The following is a 27109-nucleotide window of genomic DNA, read 5'->3' on the forward strand; positions in this document are numbered from 1 at the left end:
TTCCTACATGTTAAAGGGCTCTTTTCAATATGAATTTTACCTCATTGCACTACATTATAATAAAACGGGCCAAATGACAACATGGCACCACAATTTACCGCCGACGTTTCTGTCGATTTAAGTATCATGAAACTAAGAGTCCCACTGAAGTTCAGCGTCTTTCGTCGCCAATTTCCTACAGCTAACCGGGTTTCATGTAAGGTAGCAGTATATAAAAATGTGAACAAGCTCAATGTGCATGGGACACTAAGGAACAGACAGCCGGAAGCTTCAGGCAGACCACGAACTGCTAGATCACAAGTGACCATTGCTAGAGTTAGACATGCGTTACAGCAAGACCAAAGATCAGCTCAATCCTTTACCCAACATTCCCCAATCAAGCTTCTGCTGGATCGTTCGTAAAGACTTGAATTGGTATCCCTACAAACTATAGTACCGTAATGGACTTTGTTGAATATTAATTAAAAGCAAAAGTTGTCTTTTCAACAATAAATCCTGTTAGCACTTTGCTGATTCGTCAAGATTGAAATGGATGAAAATCAATCAGCCGTGTGCAGCTACAAAAATGGGTGGTTGTATTCAAATGAGCATAACTTTAGTTTGCTGTGAGCAATTTCAACAATTCTTTTTTTTATTTAGACGTATAGAATTTGCTCTTTCCAGTGGTATTTTTATTTTTAGCAGATTCTTTGCTGATCTCGAGTTGCAGCCCCTCAAACATGAGTTTACTTCTTTTTGACTCAGCCTGTACACAATAAATTTTCAGCAGGTTGGCAGGTAAATTTTACTGGCCTTTATTTTTGCCCAGTATATTATTTATAGACATACCAGTTCAAATGCACACATCATGCAAAAATTAAAGTGTCTTTGGGGCTTCTCCCTTTCTCTGACACCCACTGTATTTGACTACGGCTGTCCTAAATGTTCATTCAAAATGTTCCTATATTATTCCTATATTTTTGCAAGGGCTGGCTGGAAGCCTAAATTTTTAACCACATATACACATGTAAAACAAGTATTTACACTTTTTGAGGATAGATGGTCGACTACCAGTATCAAAAATCACCTTGTATAAGTTAACAATTGACAAAAGTTCAAAAAACTTTTGAACCATAGGTCATATTAAGAAAACAATTACATTTCTGGGATTCTAGGACCAAGATGAAAATTTGATATACTTTGTAGTTATATTTTCAAACACTTTTTGGGGTAATTTATTTCAAAATGCCCAAGGTTGCATTTTACTGTGGCACCAGCCATATTCTGAATCAGTAGGTCTCATTTGACAGTGCTGTGCGCAAAGAGGCAGGGGGTGCTTTTGCTGGTAAGTTGGAGGCAAATGCACCCAGTCGGGTGAAAATTTGGGATTTACCTATTGCAGCGAACCTAAAATTTCCGAACAGTTGGGGGAATCAAGACCTGTGGCCCCCAATTTTGAAAACCTTTGGACGCCACTGCTTAGAGATATAGAAAACTAAAAAAAATAACAATGGGGAAGGCCCTTCTTTGGCTCCAGGTTATTATTTGTAACATTCAGTCCCATAGCTTGAGCATGAATCTGTTTCATCTGTAGTTGTGACTTTGCTATACCAGTTGGAGGATGGCCAGTGACTGCCGATATAACAGGTGGCGTTTCTTTGGGTTTGGGTTTGGGAATCGGATGAAGGGGTGTAAGTGCTACATATTTTGTTTTTGAACCGGCTATTATCGGCAGTCTCATCTGAGGTGGTGGGGAATCAGGGAGTGATGATGTGGCATATAGCCTTGTGTTTCTTGCTGCCGTTTTGCGGAATGCGGTTGGATTTGTTGTCAGTTGATATGCTACATCTGGTCTGATAGGTTTATCTGTACTTGGTTCACAAAGCAAATCCCATATTGTATTTAACACTGTGAACAAAAGAATACCATTTGTTGCAGTGAAAACAAAGAAGGTTTAGGAAAACAATGAGAAACATTCAAATACGTGCAAAATTTCCTGCTTGCTATGCTTGCATCCTATAATAATTATTAACCAAAGGATTAAGAAAGAATTCACATAATGACCCTTCACATGGGCAGATCAAGGGGATGGTGCATTGCCCTCTAAATCTGAAAAAAAAACCATGCAAAATCAGTCATTTTTTTTTTTTCCCCTCCCGCCTATTTTGATTTTTGGCCCCCACACATATGTGGGGCTTATGTTATCATCCAGATGGTTGCCTGCCTGTTTGTTTTTTTGGCTGTCTGTCAAAGGTGAAGCTAAATTGAGGGAGTGATGTCTCACAAGGGCTGTGGAACAATTTTGAAAGTGGGGCCGCTTTTGAGACCAATTGAGCGGAGTGTTGTGTGGGGGACTCACAGCTTAATGTCATGCTTGTACCAAAGGAATGCAATTCTTTCCCTTATAATTACCTTTTGATATACTTAGAGCTGGTGTCCATCGTGAGCCAACTATAGCAAAATCAAATACTCCATCTACACCAATATTTGGATGATATATTTTGGTTTCGAAAATGACCTGTATAGATCAATGAGAATCAAATGGTACAAAAGCAAACAAATGTGAATCAAATTATATGACAAAATAATTACATTATGTGTAATATGTGTACCTTTTCCCTGCAAACATGAAAATAAAGATACCCTAGCCTAGCACAGGCTCTGTGTTGTACTCTGATACCTACAATTGTATGATATGATCCAAGATCAATCAATCAATCAGTTACATTTATGTCATCACCCCAAAATAATTTCAAAATGTTCAACGGCGCTCATTAGCTTAAATCTACTGCTGATAAGCATCTTGAAATAGGTGGCTCTTCAGTACAATTTTTGATTTGACCTGGTAGTTTATTCCACAATCTGGGAGCATAGGCAGCAAAAGCTTGGTCACCAAAAGAAACACACTGCATTTTTGGCTCAACAAGATAGGTACCATCTGAGCATGATGATCTAAGCTGCCTCTGCGTAACTTGAATTTGAAGCATATTAATGATTTGGGATGGAGCTTGACCATGAAGTTCTTTATAAACAAGAGAGAGAGAGAATTTTGTAGTCAATGCATTGTTTGATGGGATATTCCACCACTAGACTCGGTGCTCACTTTGCTCGCTATTCAAGAGGCGTCACGGTTTGTGAACGGGCTAGTTCTATCCTAGCCCACCAGTGCTGGTGGACATGTGTGTCATCCCCCTCCGCCACAAAACACAACAGCATTGGGCTTCACACCCTCTGTTTAATATCCCACAGTTGAAGCAAAACATTGTGGAAAATTCCATTTTTTTGGGTGGCAATTAACACATTTCAGAGCACACCCCCACAGCAAAAAAATTGCTTAACATTTGCCATTATTATGAAAGGAGAAGTACTACAATATTTAATGCTACAAAAATATCCAAATTATAACCCACCTGCGGAGGTTTGAAGGGGTACTCTTTAGGTAACTTGATGCCAATGTGAAATATCCCTCCTTCATATGGTGAAGTATACTAAATCAAAGATAAAATAAAGTCACATGTTATTTCTTTCTCGTTTCCATTTTTGTGCCGCCTCAACTACATACAGGGGCAGGGCGTGTTCCCCCACCTTTTGGCAAAATGACCCATTTTTGTTCTTTTCAGCCACTTTTTAACCATTTTGGCAATGTGTCCCCCTCACATTTCATGCCGGATTGGCGCTAATGCATACGCCTACCAACCAGTCCAAATTCTGTATGTTTGTATATTTATGATTTTAATAGTTTTTAAGACTTCTCCAGCTTTATAAAGTATAAAATTGAGACAAGAGTGTCCTCACATAGAGGTATTATGTAAGCTGTGCTGTAGTAATAATGTCATTAACATTACGTTTTGTTACCTTGAGAGATTTGATCATGTCTCACCTCCTTTTTCAACCAATTCAAGGGTAATAATTCTTGTAGTGAGGGATCAACATTTAACCACAAATTGCCTCAGGCAAAACTCACTTCCTGGGAACCAAATACCACACAAGGTCATTTTATGTAACTCTTTGACCCATTTGTGTTATATACTGCCTAATGACATCCTTGTGATCTGGTCAACTCATTGACAGGTGCGAACCTCAGGAGGGAATTCAATTTTTGATCAATTCTCGCCAGGTAGTGAAACGTAATGAATAATTTACAACAAATTGATACATCACTTACAGGGCCTAAAATGGTAGCCTCCCAATCATACCCTGTAAGGATAATGATAAATGCATGTTAGTCTGGTCAATCTAGGAAATTCAACAAAATATTTTTGGTTGCACATTATATATCTCTATACCTCCTGAATAACATAAAAAAAGAAAGTTGGGGAAAATTGCTAAAAATGATGCATATGCAGGGCTCAAATTTCAAAATTGGTCAAATCTGTTATAAATCATACAGATAACGTAATTATTATAATTCCCTCTCATCATAAAGATTAAGAAAAACCAATGTTTGACCTACTGGTATCTCCAATGTATTCTTGAGTAACTTTAATATATTATAGGCATGAACAATGTCAAATGTCAAATATTTGTCCGCAAGGGTAAACTCTGATTTTGATAAAAAATTGCCTCTTTGTGGAAAAACATTTTAAACAAATAGTTACCGAAAAAATTTACCCATGTTATAATAAGAAATTAATTACAAAATATATACATGTATTATAGTATGCATTTGTATAATAGTACTCACATTTATCAGCTCTTGGCCCAACTCCTGAATATCTTTCTGAAGGGTTTGCATTCAACCCCAGTAGTTCCTGTTGGTATAATAGTGGTACAAAAATGAGCAGGGGTGTGATGCAGACAATATGCAGGTGTTGCCCCGGGGTGTTGCCATGGCGAAGACCTGGGTCCGTCATCAGTGGAGGCACCACGGGGGATGCCCCAGTCAGAACTCTTGCCCTGTTGCCTCCTAGTGTCTGGTACCCAACATTATGAAAATTTCCACTTTTTGCAGCAAATTTGCGCTAAATTTGTTGATTTTGCCCCCCCTGAAATTCACTTTTCCCCCAATGCCCCCTGTCCGTTATGGCTATTAAATGCATATCGTCACCCTGCTATGATAGTTGTCGAAATTATTTTTTGTAGTTTTGAGAAAAAGTACAAAATATGGTTAAAGCATGCATATAAACATATTTATTCAACAATCTTTGGAAAAGTACAAATTTAATGTCATTCAATCGTTTTGACCAAACAACAACTGGCTGGGATTTTACAGTTTTAGAGAAAATTGTTCTCAAATCTGGGGCCTCTGGTATATAGTCCTTCAAGAATGACCTCAGCTATGGGGGGGGGGGGGGTCAGCGAAGCCGAGCAACCGAGATTTATACTTGTTTAACCTTAGCCCCTCTTTAAAAACATTGGTGCCCCCACACCCCCAGCAAATTCCCCAGGCTGCAATTATTATTATTTAGTTTTTTAGTTTATTATTATGCTCCTGAATATACTTTTATAACAATCGTTTATACAGAAAGACAGCATACAGAGTAATTACAACTCTAGGCTGCCGTTTAACCTTAGTATAGTATCTAGGCCTATTTTACCTTCTTGATTCGTAAAAGCCATGGTTCATATTCAAAGCAACTTTCGCTACTCATTGTCATATATTTCTTTTTTTTATTGTCACTTTAATAAAAAGTTAAAGATGATTGGGCATTAATTCCATTCCACTGTTTATACCTGAGCTACATGTACTTCCTGGTAGAAACAACAGTAAAATGATGTTGACAATCCCTTAGGTGTTTGTGCAATAGTTTATGTTGGGAATTCCCCTCTTTTCCTGTATATAGCAAGCTGTTAGGGTCATAACGTGTATTGCCCTGTGTGACCTTACCCGTCACCATATAGCTAGAATCATATAATGCTCTTACTCACTCCTCTTTTCGTCAAACTGCAAGAGTTTCTAGAATGCTGTTAAAATAAGAAAAATTTTAATGCTAATTTATTGCACATTCTAGGGAAGCGTGGTTCCTTTTTGAAATAGCCCACTGTGAGGGGTTTTCAAGGAAATATTTTTTGTGTGTAAAAACTGAAGCATCCTATGTATAAAGAATATATGAATATTAACTGTACATCATATATAACGATTCGTGATACCCAAGCGTGCTATGACTTTATATGGTTTAGGAGGCAGAGAATTTTATACGCCATAAATATTTTTTAATTCAGTGAGAATGATGACAGAAAAAACGTTGAAAATTCTATGTAAAAATTACATTAGACCCCGCCAAAGATTGTTTCGTTTTTATGATAATCTTAACTTTTATTTTCTGAAATAAACTTTTGGGTCTAATGTGGATTTTTTTATATAAATGGAATGGTTGGCTCCATACTGATCTACTAGTATATACCCACGTGCAGTCCGCCCATGCAGTCCCGAGAGTCAAACTCGATAATGTATTGTGCATGTCATGATAAAGGCCCATGTATGTCGTATTTATGTATATGTAGAACACGCTATTATGAACAGTTAAGCGTTATATAATACACATTAATGTTTTAAGTAGATAAAATTCAAATAAAAAGGTCAAAGGTCAACCATTGACCTCTAAAGGGTCCAAATTTTAAACTTGCTCCGATTTTGATGAACATGGTGTCAAAATCTTCGTAGGCAATAAATGATCTTAAATAGTGCTAGCTATCAATATGTAGGGTGTTTCACTACCTAGATTTCGCATCAAAATAGGTTATTAAACTGAAGCCTTAATGTACCGTACGATTTCCATCAAATTTCAATTTTGTTATTCTTTATAACTGACGGAAGGGTTGCTATCAATTTTAAGTTGAAATAACAAGGTAAAGTGAAAGAAACCCCACTGGTTATTTTGGCCATTTAACACATAGGCCTAGTTCTATGGGAGGACATATCATAATTTTTAAATTATGATAATAATATGTCGAACTTTGCTCTGTTGACCTACAAAGACAATAAATTTGGATGATTCCATTTAGGTGCAAGTTGGGACATGTGTAAACATTACAAATATCAGGTTTGAAAAAAATTAACCAATTTCATATTATAAGATCATTATTATGGCTTTAAATGACCATAGAAACACCCCGGAGAAACACATTGGCCTTGACATGTTTTGGTGCGAACATATATGTAATGAAACATTCTACATGTTGCTAAGGGCCGACCATAATTTCGCCATTTTCACTTACGTACAAAGTGTACGTAACTTTTTACCCCCCCCCCCTCCTTCGAGTTACGTACAAATAGACCTACTATATACTAATATTCCAAAATTGAGATGTTGGGTTAGGGTTGAGGTTAGAGTTTAGGTTAAAGGTTCGTTTAGGGTTAGGGTTAAATATTAATGTTCCAGGAGAATAGTTGGTTCTGGATTAATGTTTTTCCAGATAAGAAAAAAAAAAAAGATAATAAAAAAAAACTTCCTTTTTAAACCATATTTTCATGAAAACGAAAGCCATCAATAAGTTAAAATATAGCTTAAAATACAGCCCAAATCTAAACTAATTGGCTAATGCACTCCACAATCTGCTGAACATATTTTAAGGGGAACCAGGGGACATTCCCCGGCCCGGGACATTCCTTTGGCATGTTAGGTGTAGGCCTACTGCGCCAATAAAGTATCCTTACACTTGGAAAATAGTCACAATTTCAAAACTGAACAATATTGGGGTAAATTTGTTTTTTTAATAGATGCACTATCTAATCCTGCACATTATGACACCACATTGAATCCAATGTGACCTCAAGTTACAAGCAATTGAATAGACGAAGGTCCAGTTTTAAAAGTGACAAAAAGGATTCCAACAAGCGAAACAAAGAGACAACACAGTTTCTTCAATTAAGCGTTATTTAAAGCAGTTTTTATTTCAGTTTTTACTTCTCTTTACTTTTCATAACTTTCATTTTATTTTTCAGTTCTTTTGTTTCAGTTTTCTTTTGTTCCTTTTGTATTAAATTAAAGTCAACGCATAAATTAGCCATTTACCACACTCAAACCAAATGTCTAGTCTGTGGAGTTTTGAATAGGCCAGTGTGTCACTTTTAAAACTGGACCTTCGTCTAATCAAATGCTTGTAACTTTGCTTCTTGAAGTAACATTGGATTCAATGTGGTGTCATAATGTGCAGGATTAGATAGTGCATCTATTAAAAAAACAAATTTACCCCAATATTGTTCAGTTTGGAAATGATGATTATTTTTCCAAGTGTAAGGATACTTTATTGGCGCAGTATAGTATGTTCTTGCAATTAAACTATGTGTTTCATGTCTTTTGTCGCAACAGTGACAATCCACACTAGAGCCTTTGCTGCCATTGATCATAGCGCAGATAGAAAATACTTTTTTAAGCATTTTGGTATGAAATAAATTAAGCATAATGTAAAATAGGACCAATGTGCATGTTAGACTCAAAATTAAAGAGAAAATCATTGTTTGCATGGCATGTTATAGAAATTGTTAAAACGAATTGAACAATTTCATAGGTTAATTGCTTACAACTTATGAATAATTTCACAATTTCATAGGTTAATTGCTTACAACTTATGAATAAAATATTGGAAAATACCATAATTTTTCACTTTCATTTTTTGTTTTATTGGTCAAACAATTCGCCATTTTTCTTACGTCTACAAGGAAAAATAAAATAACGTATGATATAGGCATAGTACAAAGTGTAGGCCTGTACATTTTGGGGTCACTGCACTTGAGAAATGGCCTAATCAATGATACTTGATAGGGCCTAAACCAGAGAGTAGTTATTCTTGAGAGGGCACTCACCTCATTTGCATGGCAATGATTACCCGTCTCCTCTGCAGCCAATTTGGTTTCGCTCCATCGAAATCAAGCTGGTCACGGAGGAGACTACTTTCCTTTGTGTTTGTTCATTTGTGTATGGAGAGCCCTTCTTGGAGTCCGTTTGGACTCAGGCTACGCTCTCAGCTAGAGTCCGACGCTGCATTGTACTAGAAACACCTTCTCTGTGAACTCGCTAGAGCAAGGAAAATAAAAACTGGTTTCATTACTATCTGTTTTTGAGCTTTTTTGCAGGTCTGCGACCATGGTGTTACCACAACTGTCTTTGCGTCATTAACATGTGCTGGAGTCCAGCACAGGTCAATAAAGTCCCGGATTTTAATAAGATAATAATGATTGACACACACACCAGGAAGTTTCTCATCCAAAACTTCCTTTAGTGTATTAAGTTAGCTTAGGGGTCACTCCATATGAGATCAAGGAGGCGCCCCACCTGACCCCCTCAGATTTGCTTCATATTTTAGTCATATGTTGTACCTGTAAAAATATTAAAAACCTGCAAATTTGAGGTCTGTAGCTCTTACGGATTTTCTGTGGCAGCCATTTAAAGTTGGAGTAGGGGGGTCTAAATTTGGACCCAAAAGTTGCCCTTTAAATAAATTTCATCTTTGGGAGTCTGTGCCTTCTTTATAAAATGAGAGAGAGGTCTGAAACTTTGTATACACACTAACTGCATGCCCAATTTGTCAAAAAATAAAAAATAAAAATTTTCTGTAATTGCGCGTTGTGTCACGGGGTCATTAAATATGCAAGAAAAAATGTAATGTTTTGTAAACTGGCAAGTTTAGCCCCCCTAAATTCACATTTTTTGTCAGATTAATTATTTTTTGTTATCACTGATGCTATATATAGGATAAATACAATGCATATCCAAAAAATTGAGGTCACAACTCATTTACATTTCGAACAGCGCCCTCACGAAGATGAAATTTATTGCAAATTCAACATTTTCAGGGGCCCAAAGTCGATGTGGTCCACCTTCAAAATTTATAAAACATCACTTTTATATAACTACTAGTCTTAAATTACAACTTTGCTAAGTCCCAGTAATTGTATAGGTTGACTTCATATAAAATGACAAGCCCAAAGTTGACCATTTTCTTATGATTGAATGTAGTGCAAATGTGCCGAATTCGGAAGGCTTGAAAGTCAAATTGGCCACAATATTACAAATAAATGATTAGATGAGTAGTTATTGGCCCTATTTACTTTTATTTGCATTTCATTTTGAATATATACAGATTTTCTATGGTAGCTATTTAAAGTTTGAGTAGTGGAATCTAAATTTGGACCCAAAAGTTGCCCTTTGAATAAATTTCATCTTTGGGAGCCCGTACCTTCCTAATAAAAATAGAGAGAGGTCTGAAACCTTGTATACACACTAATTGCATGCCCAATTTGTCAACAAGTAAAAAAAATAAATGTCTGTAATTGCGCGTTGTGTCACGGGGTCATTAAATATGCAAAAAAAATGTAATGTTTTGTATACTGGCAAGTTTAGCCCCCCTAAATTCACATTTTTTGTCGGATTAATTGTTTTTTGTTGTTACTGATGCGATATATAGGACAAATACAATGCATATCCAAAACATTGAGGTGACCATTTATTTACATTTCCAACAGCGCCCTCGCGAAGATGAAAATTAATGCAAATTCACCATTTTCAGGGGCCCAAAGTCGATGTGGTCAACCTTCAAAATTTATAAAACATCACTTTTATAAGACTACTAGTCTTAAATTACAACTTTGCTCAATCCCAGTAATTTTATAGGTTGACTTCATATAAAACGACAAGCCCAAAATGTACCATTTTCTTATAATTGCATGTACTGCAAATGTGCCGAATTCGGAAGGTTTAAAAGTCAAAATGGCCACAATATTAAAAATAAATGACTAGATGCATAGTTATTGGCCCTATTTACTTTTATTTCCATTTTATTTTCAATATTGGGGCCAATTTGACTTTTAAGCCTTCCAAATTCGGCACATTTGCAATACATGCAATCATAAGAAAATGGTCAACTTTGGGCTTGTCGTTTTATATGAAGTCAACCTATACAATTACTGGGACTTAGCAAAGTTGTAATTTAAGACTAGTAGTTATATAAAAGTGATGTTTCATAAATTTTGAAGGTGGACCACATCGACTTTGGGCCCCCTGAAAATGTTGAATTTGCAATAAATTTCATCTTCGTGAGGGCGCTGTTCGAAATGTAAATGAGTTGTGACCTCAATTTTTTGGATATGCATTATATTTATCCTATATATAGCATCAGTGAAAACAAAAAATAATTAATCTGACAAAAATGTGAATTTAGGGGGCTAAACTTGCCAGTTTACAAAACATTACATTTTTTTCTTGCATATTTAATGACCCCGTGACACAACGCGCAATCACAGAAATTTTTTATTTTTTATTTTTTTGACAAATTGGGCATGCAGTTAGTGTGTATACAAAGTTTCAGACCTCTCTCTCATTTTATAAAGAAGGCACAGACTCCCAAAGATGAAATTTTTTTAAAGGGCAACTTTTGGGTCCAAATTTAGACCCCCCTACTCCAACTTTAAATGGCTGCCACAGAAAATCCGTAAGAGCTACAGACCTCAAATTTGCAGGTTTTTAATATTTTTACAGGTACAACATATGACTAAAATATAAAGCAAATCTGAGGGGGTCAGGTGGGGCGCCTCCTTGATTTCATATGGAATGACCCTTAGGCCTATTGATCCTAAATTTGCTGGTAGGGTAAAACTCGTTTTAGGGGGGTGTTTAAAAAGTTGGCCACACATGCGTATAGGCCTACATTATCATAGGACTTGAGTGCCCCTCCCCCCTCCCCGGTGAAATTTGAGACTCATTTGGTCACCGTCCTAAGCGTCCTTGCCCACACGAGTCGCCCAGGAGTAGGCCCTACCCGGCATTAGGGCCTATTAATTATTAGTGGTTAGCCTCCCTAAATACAGTCGCGTATCGTGTTGTCAATTATCGTTACTTGTGTCCATGGATATGACCCCATGTATAAGTAGTCTTCATAGAATTCACACAGTCTATGCCATGTCATTTACGGATACAAAGAGGATAATAATGTTGAGGGCGCCCACAAAATCTTACACCGTCTTACACAATGTTCCAAGGCAAAGTTCAGTTTAATATTTACTCATCGTACAAATACAGACGTTTTATTATGTGATGATGTTGTCTGGATGGGTGGACAGTTGTCACACTGTGGAAAAACAACAACCGGGAATCCGCATTCATTTACAAATAGCATTAAATTAGTATCACATAGTGGCCTCCGTGCAGTGGAAAACCTTAATTCTTTCATCAAAAAGAAATGAAAATGACAAAAAAACCGGATCCACCTGTACGCCTATAAAATGGGCACAGAAATGTGTCTCAAAATATGAATGAATTTTAAGAAACATACGGGATATGATGAACCAATGACCTGACGCCATGATAGTAGGATCTATTAGTCGTTTTATATATACCGATACCGTGTTGTCATAATACCAATATTTGACATAATATATAACGAGTAATATTTAGTATTGCAAATATGCAGTTCATATGCACAAACGAACACTGATCTTTATGATATTCAGGTTGTTGTACATCTCATATAACATGTCATATAGGAGGTCATATGTGTTGACCTTCTCCTATTGTGTTTGTTCATCTGTGTATGGAGAGGATTAGCGCCATTAAAACTCCATCAGTATTTGGGCGTAGTTCAGTGAACTCACCAGATTGCTATTCCAAGTACTTTGATAAATACAGATAATATGTATTAATGGGTCGAGGCGATTGCATTGAAAAACTAATAAATTATTCATAACAGTTACGTAATCAATCGATAGTGTGGACACTTTTCATTTACAAACCACCAAAATTCGTAATCTTTTAGCGTTGGAAAAGAAACCACGTGAATAGAGTGTCATAGCTCTGCCTAAACTATTAAAACTCCACAGAGTTTAGATCACAATCAATATTCACAAACTGACCATGCATGACTGTGTTGATTGCATCTGTTTTTATATTCGTGGCAAACTGTTATTAAAATATCAACAATTCTCCTGCCGAAACCCTAAGCCGAAAACAGTACTTGTCAGCATTCCATTAAACTTTTATGCCGCGGGAAGTAAACAATATGGGAAACAATTATTGCAAAAACGCATAGTTAGTAATTAAATTGCAAATAAATAGTCTATTTAGCATGAATATCTTATCACATCCCATATGGTCTAGTGGTTAGGATCCGGCGTTTTCACCGCCGTGGCCCGGGTTCGATTCCCGGTGTGGGAAGAAAACTTTTTTTTAATACTTTTTCTTGTAAAAAATTCCACTTTGAAGGCCTACATGTAATTTTTTTTTTTTTTTTTCGTTTTTTTTTTGCTGAACCATGAAATGGTATCAGCCTATATTAGTGTATGTTACTAATACTAGCTACATTACTGACCAACCTTTTGTTCTGAAATGGACATACACTCTAAGAAATAAAGGTTCTAAAAAGGTTCTAAAGTTGTCCTCTCAGGAGAACCCATAGAGGTTCTCTTAAGAACCAAAAACTTGATGGTTCCAAAACCATTGGAAATAGCCCTAAAAATGTGATACAGAACCGTTTTTGGTTCTTTAGAGGACCTTTAAAGGGGCATTTCGTGATCCACAGCCTCATCCTCCACTTTTCTCAATAAAGGTTGAGATTTTTATATCACTGGAAACCTCTGGCTACATAATGTTTATGTACCAAACATTTCTTGCAGATTAATTCGTTTTGCAACCAGAACAAAATTACAACAGTGCAGTGGCCTAGCTATGGAGTAGTGTAATACACTAAATCATGCATAACTCGCAAACGCAAAATCTGAATCAACTAAAATTTTGGGAATAAGCTTTTTTTGTGGATATCTACTGAAAAAATGTCATAAAAAGAGGATGCTTGGATCACAAAATCCTCCTTTAAGGGTTCTCCAAAATTAGAGAACCTTTTTTAAAGGTTGAAGAGGGAGGGGTCTTCTGAGAGGACAAAAAAGGTTCTATCTAGAACCTTTATTTCTTAGAAACCGAGTGGTGCCAGAGGAAAAGTAAAGAATATAATAAAAAGCTAAAAATAGGCTATTTCCCTACCGTGGCCGGGTGACACTCATCATCAGTATTCACATGGGTCCTTTTAATATCTCAAAATACCAAGGAGGTATACCCCCCCGTGTGGTGTTAAATGAAAGAGAAAAAGTAAAGAATGTATTAAAAATAATTAAAGATAAAAATACATCTGTTCAAAATCCGATCAAGCAAAATCAGTCGGAACTCGGAAATATTGGTTTCAGATTTTGAGATATAGCCAAACGAAGGGAATATTTCCTTTTGTTTCCTCTTGTTTTGGAAACTCTTTAATTGGTCATATCTTTGGAACTGGTTGTTCAATTATCGTGAAGGTGGTATCCAAAACATCTGTAAAATTGCTTGCCCCCCCTCCCTTTTTTAACTCACCAAAAACTGACCCCCCCCTTCCCTTTTTGACCTGCCAAAAAATGCTTGCCCCCCCCCTTTTTTTTTTTTTTTTTTATAAACCACCACGGGGCTGCACATGATTTATTGCACCACTCCTTATGCGACACACCTTACATGACATTATGACGCCTTTGGCTCACTATACATGAATACCAGGAAACAACGCCCTCTTCGTTTTGAACGAAATGTAGTTGGGAAATTCCCATTGAACCAGGAAGTAAATAATTTGTGTAAACAAGAAGATTGACCGCAAAAGGACTACACCTGTGACCGTCGCATGACCGTGAATTAGACCGTGAATAATTTGATACACAAACAAGAGCATCAACGCAACGTCAGCAAGTAGTAACAGCTAGCAAAGACAATACTAAAGAGTATAATATTAAAAATTATGAACGGCAGAACTAAATAATAAAATATCATGGCAAAACGAATTAAGAAGGTAGGTACACATGGTACATGTACAAAATACTCAAGCAGCCATTGCTTGTTTAATAAGCTTATAAATAATATTATATTTTAGTCCATAACAATCTCCAAATGATTGACCTTTTTGGTAAATCCCATTTATTTAAGTCTTTGTGGTTAGACCTGATAAGACATTTGACGTCACACCGATGTGCACATAGTTTAGCGAACATACATTCACTCCTTCCCCGGACTCGGTCGGACATCCAGGAACATTGTCCCCTTCGTCCGCGTTGCACAAGCGCGCGCATAGCAACCAGCTTGAGGAAGGGGAACTGCACATGCGCACACTGGTTTTACAAGGCTTTTCCCCGTGTGTGATGTCAGTACGACCAAGATAATTGTTGTACTACTGCACATTTGAAAGCCGTTAAAGGCTTAATGTACGATTTCCTTCCAATTTTAAATTTGTCATTATATACTCAAAATGCTGAAATAATACTAGTAATAATGATCGGGAATGGTTTCTGTCCATTTTGAGCTGAAATAACGAGATAATGTTAAAGAAACACTGCTTGTTATTTTGGCCGTTTAACACGCAGTTCTATGGGCGGGCATAAAGTCATAATTTCTTGAATTATGACTTTATGTCTAACTTTGCTCTGTTTACCTACAAACACAACAAATTTGGCTGATGCCAAAAAGATGCAAGTTGATGACATGTGTAAACATTAAAAATAAAACAAAAAATCAGGTTTGAAAAAAATTAACCAAATTCATATTATAAGATCGTACATTTAATATGACTTTAAGTGCGCACCGTGCCAGTTATAGTAACTACACATTTTGAATGTTTGAGGACTTGTAATTACATCTAACCGCAAAGATTTAAGGGATTTACTGAAAAGGTCAATTTGGATGTCGATATTTATTTATTTATTTATTTATGCCGTCAGTAAAGTATACCAGTGCGTACTAGATAATCAATTCATCAACTCTTCCTATATAGCTATGTACATGAGCCAAACGTTGTTAATCCATGTTAACCCACACTTTTCCAGTCACGTGTGACACGAACACAAGTTACCAGAAGTCGTCATTCCTGGAACTTGGTTTGCACGTTGAATTCAGTTTGAGATAATAGCTAAACATTGCCGTTTTATTTTTGTAGTTTTATTGCTGATATCAACAGAGAAATCACTGATCTTCTTGTAAAGTTGAGTGGCAATGACTCAAATGTAAAAACATGATCATGTGATTTAGACAATCTTTAGCTTACATTACAAGTTTTTGTTGATGAAAGGATTCAATCATCTTTCACTGTCGTTCATCACCGTTTAACAATGATGGGTCTGCGCCGTCTGCGTGGTTTACTTACTATGACCAGTGGCATGTGGAGCAGTGTAACACACCTAATCAATAATCATGCAAAACTCCCAAACACAAAAACGAAAGCAACTGAAATTTTGGGAATAAGCTTTTTGCGTGGATATCTACTGAAAAAGTCATGAAAAGAGGATGCTAGGATCACAAAATACTCCTAGTTTTCACTGATCACATTGTACCCTTTTAATTTTGAGCCAAGCAAATGAGGTAAAACAAAGAAAATTGCTAAAGTTCATTCCAGCACCTACAATGCATGTATTACCGCTGATCGTATTACATGTATTATCGAGCGGAGCTTCACACAGCTGGGACGTATAAATAAGATGTAAGACAAATATCGATATGCACACAGTTTATAAGTCACTGATTCAATGATACATGTACATGTACATATGAGCTCACATTCACAAGACATGTTAACCATTATTTGATAGGTGAACACGACTCAACACGGAATAAAAATGGAGATCTCTGGATTTAATATTAAAACTAAAATTTTAGTACACCATTGGGCATTCATAATTCCATGAACACGATACATGCGAATCATTTTTATTTATAAACGCATACGCAGAACAGGATTACTAATATTCAACATTAGACCTCTGCACCGTCAGTGTAAATATTAGCAACCTCCGCGTGCACTGTGTTTTGCATCAAACAAACACGCTGGCTGCCATACAAAGTATTTGGATTTTGCGTTACCATATTTGCACAGATTGTGATTCACAGGTGGTTTGATAGGGTAGTCTGAGGTGAAGTCCAATTTTGTGCATGTCAGAGATTATTTGGGGAAAAGGTCCACATATTGGAAATCTCCCCCCCCCCCCTCCCGCAAACAAATCCTGCCTATGGGCCCGAGTTGATATGATTTGTTGCTTTCTGTTACATTGTATTAAACCTTGTTAAGTTCTTGTCCTCTCACTAATACCAACAGGAACTCAAGGAGCTGGCTGAAAACCCATCAGAAAGATATTCAGAAGTTGGACCATTTAGTGATAATTGTGAGTATGGAGGTCCCATAAATTGAATTAAAACATTCACTAGTCTGTTTCCCAGGAGGGGTCACTCAAATATAAAAGTGCTACGCATCCTCAATAAAATTATACTAGCAGTCGCAGCGTGCAGTTTGTAGTGTTCTTCAGTATGTCAACCTTATAGTAAACATCGGTAAACCCATCCAGGTATGTTAGCCTTATAGCTAGCCTTTGACCCAAGTTACTCACGGTGTAAATACGAAGTAATCAAGCATAATAACTGCGTTGACGTGTTTTTATTTGAGTCATTTTATTGATACTAACAGAGATAATCTTACATCTCTACACAGTTCAAAAATCATCAATAAGCGATCAAACACTGATAGCGTTTTTACAATCACCATGGGCAGGCCCGCACGCAGGGGGGGGTGCGGTTTTTACACTTTTTTGGACAAAAAGGTCCAAATTTTGGCCTTTTTCACAAAAATTGCCCCCCTTGGATAAAATCCACTTTTTCAAAAGTGGTTTTCCAAGTAAAGTGTTGGATGCGTGCCATTAGACTAATAGGCCTATAAAATAAACGCAGTGTCAGACAAAAGTGTTTGAACATGGCGAAGTTCGAAGTCAGCAAAAACATCTAAATCCAGCGAGTGAGTTGTCTTCTCACTTTTTCAAAATCAGCCTGACCAATCAGCCTGACCACGGGCATTCAGTCATGGCTAGCAATATATAGTGACAAAGTTGCCTTCAAGTCAACTACTTGTGATTTGACACTACAGCATGATAGCGACCTGGCTAGCGACTCATCGATCAGATATATCAAATATACCAGTAAACTGATTGAATTATCACAATTGTAATTAAGTTATTAATGTGTATTTGATTTATTGCAGTGTACAAATGGCGAGCTACCATACTAAGTCCTGTAAGTAAAACAGTAATGTTCAGATATATGAGTAAATCATTCGAATTCAATCCATTTTTTCTTTCAATTCATTTGAAGTCTTTATTGAATATTCATAACCTCATGAATATACTTAGCAAGTGCGATCCAATCAGAAGAATTTGATTGCCTGTCCGTGCACTTACTGCGTAGTCACAGATACATGCTACATTGACTGTTGCGTGTGTCCAAGTGTATAGTTTTGATATGAGAAGCAACAATGTACATACACTTCCGGTGTGGTTACCACAATTCACCACTTTTTTGTTCACACCATAAAGTGAAACATATCTCGGGTGTCAAATTTTACTGGGGTAATAAGGAAAATATGAGCTAGGGGCAAGGGGGCATTTCCCCCCAAAACATTTCTTGCCCCCAGTTTTGAGGCAAAAAAACCCCAAATTATATAAAAATTTTCACTTTTTGAGGCAATTTTGCACAAAATTTTTGCCCCCCAACCATAAAAAATCCTGGTGCCGCCACTGATTACGGACGCGGTGTTGATGCGCTGTGTGCCAGTTGTGGTGATGCGATAGAGGTAATCCGTGTTCTATAAGTTGCATATCCTATCAGCGACTGCTATACCTTGTTTAGGACTTTCAAAAGAAGTACCTGCATGTGCAACCATGACTGCTTCAAAATAGCCCGCCAAAGTTATGCAGGTAACTGGAGGTTGTGCATTGAATTGGTTTGAATAAGGAATACTACGGGAATCAGCGCCTTTTGTTAGAAGTCACGCATGAGTAAAGTGGATAACCTCTATTGGTTGACAACAGATTTTCATAACAAAAAAACCTGAGGAATATAATATTGGTAAATTTAACCATGGTCTTTGAGCAGTAAAATAGGCCTTTTAACCAATCAGATGACAAAAATCTATATTATTCGGAATATAAAACATATTGAATGCTTTATTCGGGTCATGGTTTGAGCCGAGGGTCATAGCATGGTTTTGAGGTCACTGCGGGCTTATAATTTTAACCCTCATAGCAGTCAATATTTGTATAATACTCCATCTGTTAGCACTATCTTGCTGTCATGAAGACTCATGATGGCCAGGGGCATCGCTAGACCAATATGATGGGGGGAGGGTAGGGGTCAATTTTTTAAATTAGTAACTACTATAACATTCACAATAGGTCTATTACTTAACAACAGCACAATTTCGTAATACATTAATCTTTTATATGACTCTTTGCCAACAATCATATGGTTTTGACGACAACAGTCAATTTTTGCCGACACCCCCATACCCCCCTCTAGCGTCGCCCCTGAGGATGGCATAGAACAAATCATGAGTGTAATACATGACCTAAGATGGCAGTAAAATGTATGAAATAATGATTTTAAATGTACTTGAAAATTATGTGTTTTGTAGCGTGATACGCCATATGAAGGAGGGAAATTTCAACTTGACATAGAGCTACCTGCAGACTACCCTATCAAACCACCTAAGGTGAGTTATTTAGATCAGTTTGACATAGAGCTACCTGCAGACTACCCTATCAAACCACCTAAGGTGAGTCGGGAGGTGAGTAGACCCAAATAAAACCACTGCCATGTTTGTATGTCGCTCATGGAGGGCAAAGTGTATTATTTTGGTCTCTCCATGCATGATAAACCAATATGGCAGATATACCACAGCATTAGGGAACAACCCAAAAGTTCGATGAAGTTCTATAAACGAAAGTTCTTTCATTAGGTAGTTAAAAAGTAGTTAAAGGATTTAATAAGATTTAATATATAATTTTAAAATTTTAATATTTTCTAAAGTACAATATTGACATTTTACAGTGGTTGAAATTGTCACAAATTTCTTTAAGTTTAATTATATAACAGTGGGGTAGTTGTCAAGAGATCACAATTAAGATCACCCATAAGAATATAATCCTTTCCTTCAGATTCAATGACCTGTAGAAGATTTTAAAACTGAACAAATAAATCGATAGAGGAACCCCGGTACTCTATACCAAAATACTACAATGATTAGTTTCCTCTTCAATGGCATTATTTCTATTGTTAAGAGCTCAAGTTTATCTGTATTTAAGTCAGCTCTAATTTTATGGTTACATGCTTGATTTACATAAAATGCTACACTACCACGTCTATTGATATTTATGAATTTTCTATCCTTTACAGGAAGTAATTATGGATGGGATTATCTTTTAAAATGCTGTTAAGCTCATCAAAATTTTCAACTTAACTACATTTAGTTGAGCAATAATTGTACAGGGGAAAGAAGAATAAAAATGCAAAACACTGTTTAGCTCATGATTTACCAAATTTGTACCATCTGGTATTTGATTGTCAATAACATCAACATGACTACTTTTATCATCATTTATAGTTACATTTAAATTTATAGCACCATCATTATCATTTACATTTCGAGCATTATTTCTTACAATTTTAGTGTCATTAGCATGTAGCACTATTAATATCTTCATCATCAAAGTCATAGCCATTGTATGCACCATTGACTTGAACATCTTGAGAATTTTCTATAACAATTTTCATAACTGGAGTACTAACTGAAACATCATTATTTACAATATACATTATCATCCGTAATTTCTTCATTACATGTATCATTAAGGGGGGTCGGTCTTTTGTGCGTAATTATAGAGGGCCAAGGGATTCACTCTATCATTATAAAAAAATATTTAAAGAAATCAAAGAGCCCTAGGAATAAAAATTGTAGTGTAATTCACGCCAGATACAATTTCTTTTAATGACAAAAATGAATTTTTGTAATCGATCAAAAACCAAATGTTTTATACAAATTTTGAATTTAGCCTGAATCCGTAAATATGGCACCTCTCGCCTTTTTCAGGTCAAAGCTGTTTTTACCATTATGCAGCGAATCATTGTTGAAGCTATTTCACATACATGTCTAAAACACTCTAGAGAAAGAATTTTGCCATATACTGCTGAAATATCTTTTGTGATTTCGAATGATAATGTCTAACGTCGTAAATTTTAAGGTCAAATTTCTAAAATCAAAACAAAACATTGCGACGCAGATATTCCCCCGACTTATGCAATTTCATCATCGTATCAGTGTCTTTATTATTTGTTTGAGCCCTTTTCCAAATGTTCGTGCTATTTATACATAAAACGACCAATCTATCTTTACAAAATGCGTCATTTTAATGTAAACAAAAGGCTAAAGATAGCATTATGAGATTTATCTTTTATTAAACACTCTTCTGTTCATCTGCCTCCATGGCAGAGCGGTAAAGACCGGGACTGATAATCAACGACGCGTGGAATCGTTGGTTCGAGTCCCCCTCGAAGCCTGTGGGAACTTTTTTTTCTTCGAAATTCATGATCGCATTCCGAAATGAGTCACTTGTCGCTAAATCGTGGATCGTATCCTTAATATCATTTACACTGTTTGCATCTAACGCATCAATTTCATGTGGATGAACAAATTTACTTTTGGTAACAGAAATACTTTCTGTAGCATTTTTTGTGTAAGAGTCTAAGTCTTTTGGAAGTGAGGGCTCCAACAAGAAAAAAACAGAGGTGATAGCCTTGCATAGGTTGATTACAGGTCTACCTTAATCCTTGTAATTCAGATGCACATCATCTCAATACCAGTGGCGTAGCTAGGATTTTGGAACGGGGTGCACAACTTGTAACTTCTACCAACGGAAATATTTTTGCCGATGGAAGTTGTGATTTGTTGACCCAAATTTTTTTTTTTTTTTTTTAAAAAGTGAAGAGCAAAAAAAAAGGATATAATAGGCAGTAACAACATAAAAACACAAAATTTTTATATATAATTCACAATTTTTCATCATTTTTTTAAAATTCTCCCCTTTTTTATGTCACCCTGGGAAGGCCTTCAGTCTACCGACGGCCTTACATGAACCGACAGCCATGACGAGGGCACCGCCCCTGCCCCCCCCACTGCCTCACGCCACTGCCCAATATAGGTCCTGTAAAATATAATAAAATAATAATAAATAAGCATTTATAATGCGCCATTTATCTAGAAAATTAAATCTAATCCAAGGCGCAAAAAACAAGATACACATACAAGTAAACATGAAAACAGAGTTAACAAAAAGTATAGCTGATTAAAACAAATCAGCTATCCAAATTGTTAGCTCAATACAATTTCATACAAAATACAATGAACATGAAACCAAAAAAATCCTTAATACATGTAAAACAAAAATACAGAGCAGTATAAAAGCATGATAAATCAAACATTGACATTATACGCAGCATTGAATAAGAAAGTTTTGAGTCCAGATTTGAACTGATCAGCAGAAATTGATTGTCTCAGATTATAGGGAAGCGAGTTCCAAAGTTTTGGTGCAACAGTAGAAAAAGCACGGTCTCCCAGAGAATAATTAGATCGTGGAATTTTTAATAGACATTTGTCTGACGATCTAAGAGTGCGTACAGGTGTGTATGGAAATATATGGTATTAAAATATCTCCTGTCTGTGTCACAAAAGATGTGGCATTGTATACAAATGAGACATTAGGTTTGTTCATTGAGTTCCTGGCAAACATATTGTTGAGTTCATAGGCAACACGATTTGGCATATTATTCTTGTGCAAGGGGCATAGTCTTGGCAGAACACCTGAGATGATCACATGAGCTGTGGGGAATTTCACCAAAGTGGCGTTGATCAGTTCTGCTGCATTTTTGTGGCATTCATCAGGGGTTTGTCGCGTAGTGTTATTTGTTGGGAAGGGGTTAGCCTTCTAACGAAAGGATTATCGTTTTAATATAGGATTTCATCGAACTTTTGAGTTGTTGCCTTAACCCTAACCCCCTATGGGATTTTTCGCGACGGGAAGGGAAAGAAGGAAGGAATAAAGAGAGAAAAGAAAGAAAGAAGTTGTTTGCTCTGGGTGGGATTCGAACCCAAGACCCCTCGCATGCCAAGCACTGGATCGGCGACACCTTGCCACAGGTCTTGGGCTTCGCTGGCCAGCGAAACCGTGCCTATATATCACTTAGGGCGATTGCGTCATCACACCATGTGGGATGCACGCACGAACAGCACATATATCAAGTAGTATTTTGTAGTACTTGGTCCTGTTAGGGTTAAGCAAGAGGCAATTCTGAGTTGGATCTCTTTGAGTCTAATCTCTTTTCCTGTAGTTATTTTCACTTTCATTGCACATCATTTCGTCATGAAAGAGAGAGAAAGAAATACAGAAATAAGCCAAAATTGTCAACGGACATTCCATCAGGCTGGGTATTCAGGCCTATAGTTCTTCAGATCTGATGATGATGATTTCAGCATTTTGTCTAGTTGTAGGGTTAGAGGATGCAGTCATTAATGAAAAAAAAATTGTATTTCTTTTTTCATTTTAAAAGAAACAAACTTAAATCTTTTTTCAATAGGTAATAATAAAATACAGTCAAATATTATGAATAATAAAAGAGTCATGTGGTGTATGTGCAACAGGAAATACCCCAGTATGTGATGTGAACTTAACATCAACTTTTATTAGCCAAGCACACCAACAGGCAAAATGAGAATTCTTGCATTCATGAGGACTTATCGTTATATCACCCGTTAGTGGCGTGAGTCATTCCATTGGGGCACACTGACCATGATGGAGTTTCCCATGGTATTTTCTAAATTTTCAAATTGATTGGTTGGGCCCGTACCTCTATGACATACGCTACTGTCGCCCCATGGCATGGCATTTATGCGGAAGATATCAAGACTAAGCTGTAAAAAAATATGTGGTAACAAACAGGTGTAGAGTGGATGAAGCAGTCTTGTCTGTTGCACTCATAGATTAATAACACATAGATTGGAATATTCCATGCCTGTGCTCTCTAAGTGTACTTGAATTCAGCTTATGCCGGAACAGAGTTCAGACCTGGCAGCATTGCTCAACGTATGCGCGAAGTCTCATTTGTGTACGCTTGTGCTATTTGCACAATCTTTGAGTTTGCAATCACATCCCTTACTTTATGTCGACCACCATTGGCAACATGCCTACATTCCGTGGTATGGTTGCACTTCATGGAACAATTGGCCCTCCAACAGATCATGCTGGACTTTGCCACTTGGTGCACCATCTGTTTATATTATTAGTCTATGTTTTTTCACACAAAAATAACAAGAAAACATCTTTCTCATTTTGATTTGGTCCACAGGTGACATTCTTTACCAAAATATATCATCCAAATATTGATACAAATGGAACAATTTGTCTTGCTATACTTAGATCACAGTGGACCCCAGCTCTCACTATATCCAAAGGTAAGAACAAGAGAAGAAAAAAAGTAACAGATTTTATATACATTATACAATCTCAGAAAAAATGTGTTGGAACACTTAGTCTAATCATGGAAGTAGTTCCATGGTCTAATTCCCATGTTCTTGTCACTGGAAACTAAGAATTACAATAGAGTTGCCACAATGTTCATCTTTCATATACACCCTAGCTCCCCCTTTCCTACCAAACAAAAATTGGGCCAAATTATAGGTGGTGGAACTAAGAAATTCGAACATTTTTCAAGTTTGCGCTAATGGACCTACATTTTTGAAGTTTTACTTAAAGTTAAAGAACTGGAGCATGATCCCCAAATGCGGGTCTTCAAAACTGCCAGAGAGCCTGTAAAAGGGACCCTTGACTGCCGCACATACCTTTATACCACCTTTATATGTGAGTGCCCCTTCCAGGCTTTTACCCCATCAGAATGCACAGGATGCTTGGCTTGGGCCCAACTGAATGGTATGTTGCGCTACAGACCTGCTTCAGATACTATATGCTGGGGAAAAGGACATTGAACCTTGGTCAAGAACCCTCCCCTCCCCTGAACTGAGAGTTAACACTGATACTGGTGTTTATGGGTCCGGGTTATGGGTCTATGGAAAGTTTGCATATCTCACCCCTTCGGAGTCACCCTTGCTGCCCATTATATGAAAGTCTAGCAGTAGTGTAACAGGGGTCAGTTGATGGGGAAGCAAAGATGCAGTTTCCCAGCATGCATCATTTTGCCCGGTATACTCAGTGGTGTATATGTATACTGGGAAATGTTAAGATGGATTTTACTGCTAACATGCCTCAAAAAGAAAACATAACTTGAACAAATTGATCACAGAGCACTACCTGGCAGAACGAGCCAGCCTGCCTGGTAAGAGCCGTCTGGGGGACATCTGTCCCCCTACTTGAAAAAAAACAAAATTGGCCTAGAAAAAGGGGTCATTGTATAAAAAGGGGGTCATTGATATGCCAAATGGCCAAAAATGCAACCCATGTCTGTAGCACATCCCTATATGGTAATTTGTTCTGAGTACCCCTGGGGCTCCAGGATATGATAGAAAGGGCCATCAGTACCTATCTGGGTACAGATAGCGCTGTTGGACGAAATTATATGTGGTGTCTTAGATTCCATTGTAATGTTAAATATTGACACAATGTTTCTTTTGTTTTCTTGACAGTGTTGTATACAATATATGATTTGCTAAGTGAACCCAGTGCAGAAGAACCTCTGAGACCAGAAGTAGCGGATCTACTCAAATCAAATCGAGAACAATTCAATAAATTAGCAGCAGATCATACTAAGAAATATGCTTCATCATAGGGAGCTTCATAAGGCTACAATGTACAATCTTTTTAAATGAATTTTGCACAGGGGGGTATCTTGGTATACTGGGCATACTGGGCAGGTACAGTGGCAGCAGAAGGCATTTTTTGAGGGCCATGGGGGGGCAAAGTGAATTTCATTGGGAATCAACATATTTTGTGTAAAATTGCCACAAAAAGTTGATTTTTTCTTAATTTTGGTTTTTTAAGGCTGAAGGGGGGGGGCAAGAAACATATGGGGGTAGCAAATGCCTCCTTGCCACCCCACCCCCTCCCATAGTGCCGTCACTGGTCAAGTAACAAAACTGTGGTCATGGGACTCACAAAAAGGAGTTTCAAAATCACAAAAGCCTCCAGACATAGGGTGTAAAATTCAGGAAGTGAGTTTTGGGTAGGGCTTTGTAATAATTGATGATGCTAGTTCTAAAAGGGGTTTAGTCACAAAATCATGAAAATGGAGCTAGTGTCAGTTTCTACTACAAGGGGGTTATCTACACCCTCTGTGCAAGTTTCAGAGTGAAATACTGTGGTAGAGCATTGAACTGTAATGACAAAACCACCTTCATTGAAACTAAATAAAAACCTTCTTTGCCATTATCTCGAAATGTACCCAATATGACTTAACCCTCATTTAGAATCAGGATCTTCAATTGCTGTTGTGATGTTGGGTGTTTATGTTGTACCTATTACTTCAATACATACTTAACTTTAATATCTGATCTTCTATCTGAAGAATTCATATGGTTTCACCTGGGGTCTCACATAGGGTACCCATGCAAAACTGCAAGTCTGCAAGGTCTTACATGGGTATCTTAACAGAAGTGGTATTGATACTGGGTATTGATAGCTTATCATTGATTTTACCCATTCTTGGTCTCATATATATATGGGGTCACCCTCAAAACCCCTGGAACTCATTTGGTTACCCAAATTTTCCAGATATTTGTATAAGTGACCCCACCCTTTTTTGACACCTGTTTACCAACTTGTCAAAATCCTACCTTAAAGGGATATACAGTCATTTTGCCAAAAAACAGATTTGAAATTTTGACATCCTTTGAAATGAAACCCAAACCTAGCAGCTTAGCTTTTTACACCAACAATTTAATACAAGGAGAAAGGTGAACAATATGAAAAATTTAAAGCAAAAAATGTGTGTATGAATGCAGCCATTATACTAAATGCATGACGGAATAAACAGCTGTTTGTGCGTGCGGGTCAGGGTTTTAATCACTCACAATTTGCATATTATATCAAAATATGGTTATTTTTATCTAATAGGATTTGGATGTCAAAAATTAAATGACTGTCTATCCCTTTAACCACATTTGTGGCACCTGCCCAATCTGCACTCTAACCCTACCACAGGGCCTTTTTTCAACAAACTATATACCCCAGCTATATACTCCAAGACACCATGCAAAATCCTGAGAACTGCTAAACTCAGTGACCGCTCACTGGGTCTGTTGTGAGCTGTCACTGGGTTTTTCAGTTCTCAGGATGGTGTCTTGGAGTAAATAGTTTGTTTAAAAAAGGCCCTGTGGT

General features: G+C 37.0%; 2 protein-coding genes and 1 non-coding gene across 3 annotated transcripts; 2 read left to right on the forward strand and 1 right to left on the reverse strand.

Annotated features, from left to right (window-relative positions):
* Nucleotides 1-374: 374 nt before the first annotated feature.
* Nucleotides 375-5724, reverse strand: LOC140171202 (ubiquitin-conjugating enzyme E2 D4-like). The gene is made up of 6 exons (XM_072194416.1): nt 5517-5724; nt 4664-4730; nt 4145-4176; nt 3390-3467; nt 2392-2497; nt 375-1887 (listed from the first exon to the last, which is right to left on the reverse strand). The coding sequence occupies exons 1-6, from the start codon at nt 5574-5576 to the stop codon at nt 1475-1477; spliced, it is 756 nt and encodes a 251-aa protein (XP_072050517.1). The 5' UTR covers nt 5577-5724; the 3' UTR covers nt 375-1474.
* Nucleotides 5725-12995: 7271 nt separating this feature from the next.
* Trnae-uuc (transfer RNA glutamic acid (anticodon UUC)) lies at nt 12996-13067 on the forward strand. The gene has a single exon. It is a non-coding gene; the product is annotated as a tRNA-Glu (tRNA).
* A 1410-nt stretch (nt 13068-14477) lies between these two features.
* Nucleotides 14478-25673, forward strand: LOC140171207 (ubiquitin-conjugating enzyme E2-17 kDa-like). The gene is made up of 6 exons (XM_072194419.1): nt 14478-14715; nt 17005-17071; nt 17938-17969; nt 19366-19443; nt 24129-24234; nt 25420-25673. Exons 1-6 carry the CDS (start codon nt 14695-14697, stop codon nt 25560-25562), a joined length of 447 nt encoding a protein of 148 aa, XP_072050520.1. The 5' UTR covers nt 14478-14694; the 3' UTR covers nt 25563-25673.
* The last annotated feature ends 1436 nt before the right edge of the window (nt 25674-27109 follow it).

The sequence above is a fragment of the Amphiura filiformis genome, chromosome 15 (genome assembly GCF_039555335.1).
Source record: "Amphiura filiformis chromosome 15, Afil_fr2py, whole genome shotgun sequence".
Classification (NCBI taxonomy): domain Eukaryota; kingdom Metazoa; phylum Echinodermata; class Ophiuroidea; order Amphilepidida; family Amphiuridae; genus Amphiura; species Amphiura filiformis.

What these genes read in the sequence shown, in the direction of transcription:
- LOC140171207 (XM_072194419.1), top strand. Translation starts at nt 14,695, where the DNA reads ATGGCAAAACGAATTAAGAAG. An exon ending in TGGCAAAACGAATTAAGAAG is followed by an intron (nt 14,716 to 17,004) that starts GTAGGTACACAT and finishes TAATACCAACAG; the next exon opens with GAACTCAAGGAGCTGGCTGA. An exon ending in GAGCTACCATACTAAGTCCT is followed by an intron (nt 17,970 to 19,365) that starts GTAAGTAAAACA and finishes TGTGTTTTGTAG; the next exon opens with CGTGATACGCCATATGAAGG.
- LOC140171202 (XM_072194416.1), bottom strand. Translation starts at nt 5,576, where the DNA reads ATGACAATGAGTAGCGAAAGTTGCTTTGAATATGAACCATGGCTTTTA. An exon ending in TGGGCCAAGAGCTGATAAAT is followed by an intron (nt 4,177 to 4,663) that starts GTGAGTACTATT and finishes TTATCCTTACAG; the next exon opens with GGTATGATTGGGAGGCTACC. An exon ending in AGCTCTAAGTATATCAAAAG is followed by an intron (nt 1,888 to 2,391) that starts GTAATTATAAGG and finishes TTTTGTTCACAG; the next exon opens with TGTTAAATACAATATGGGAT.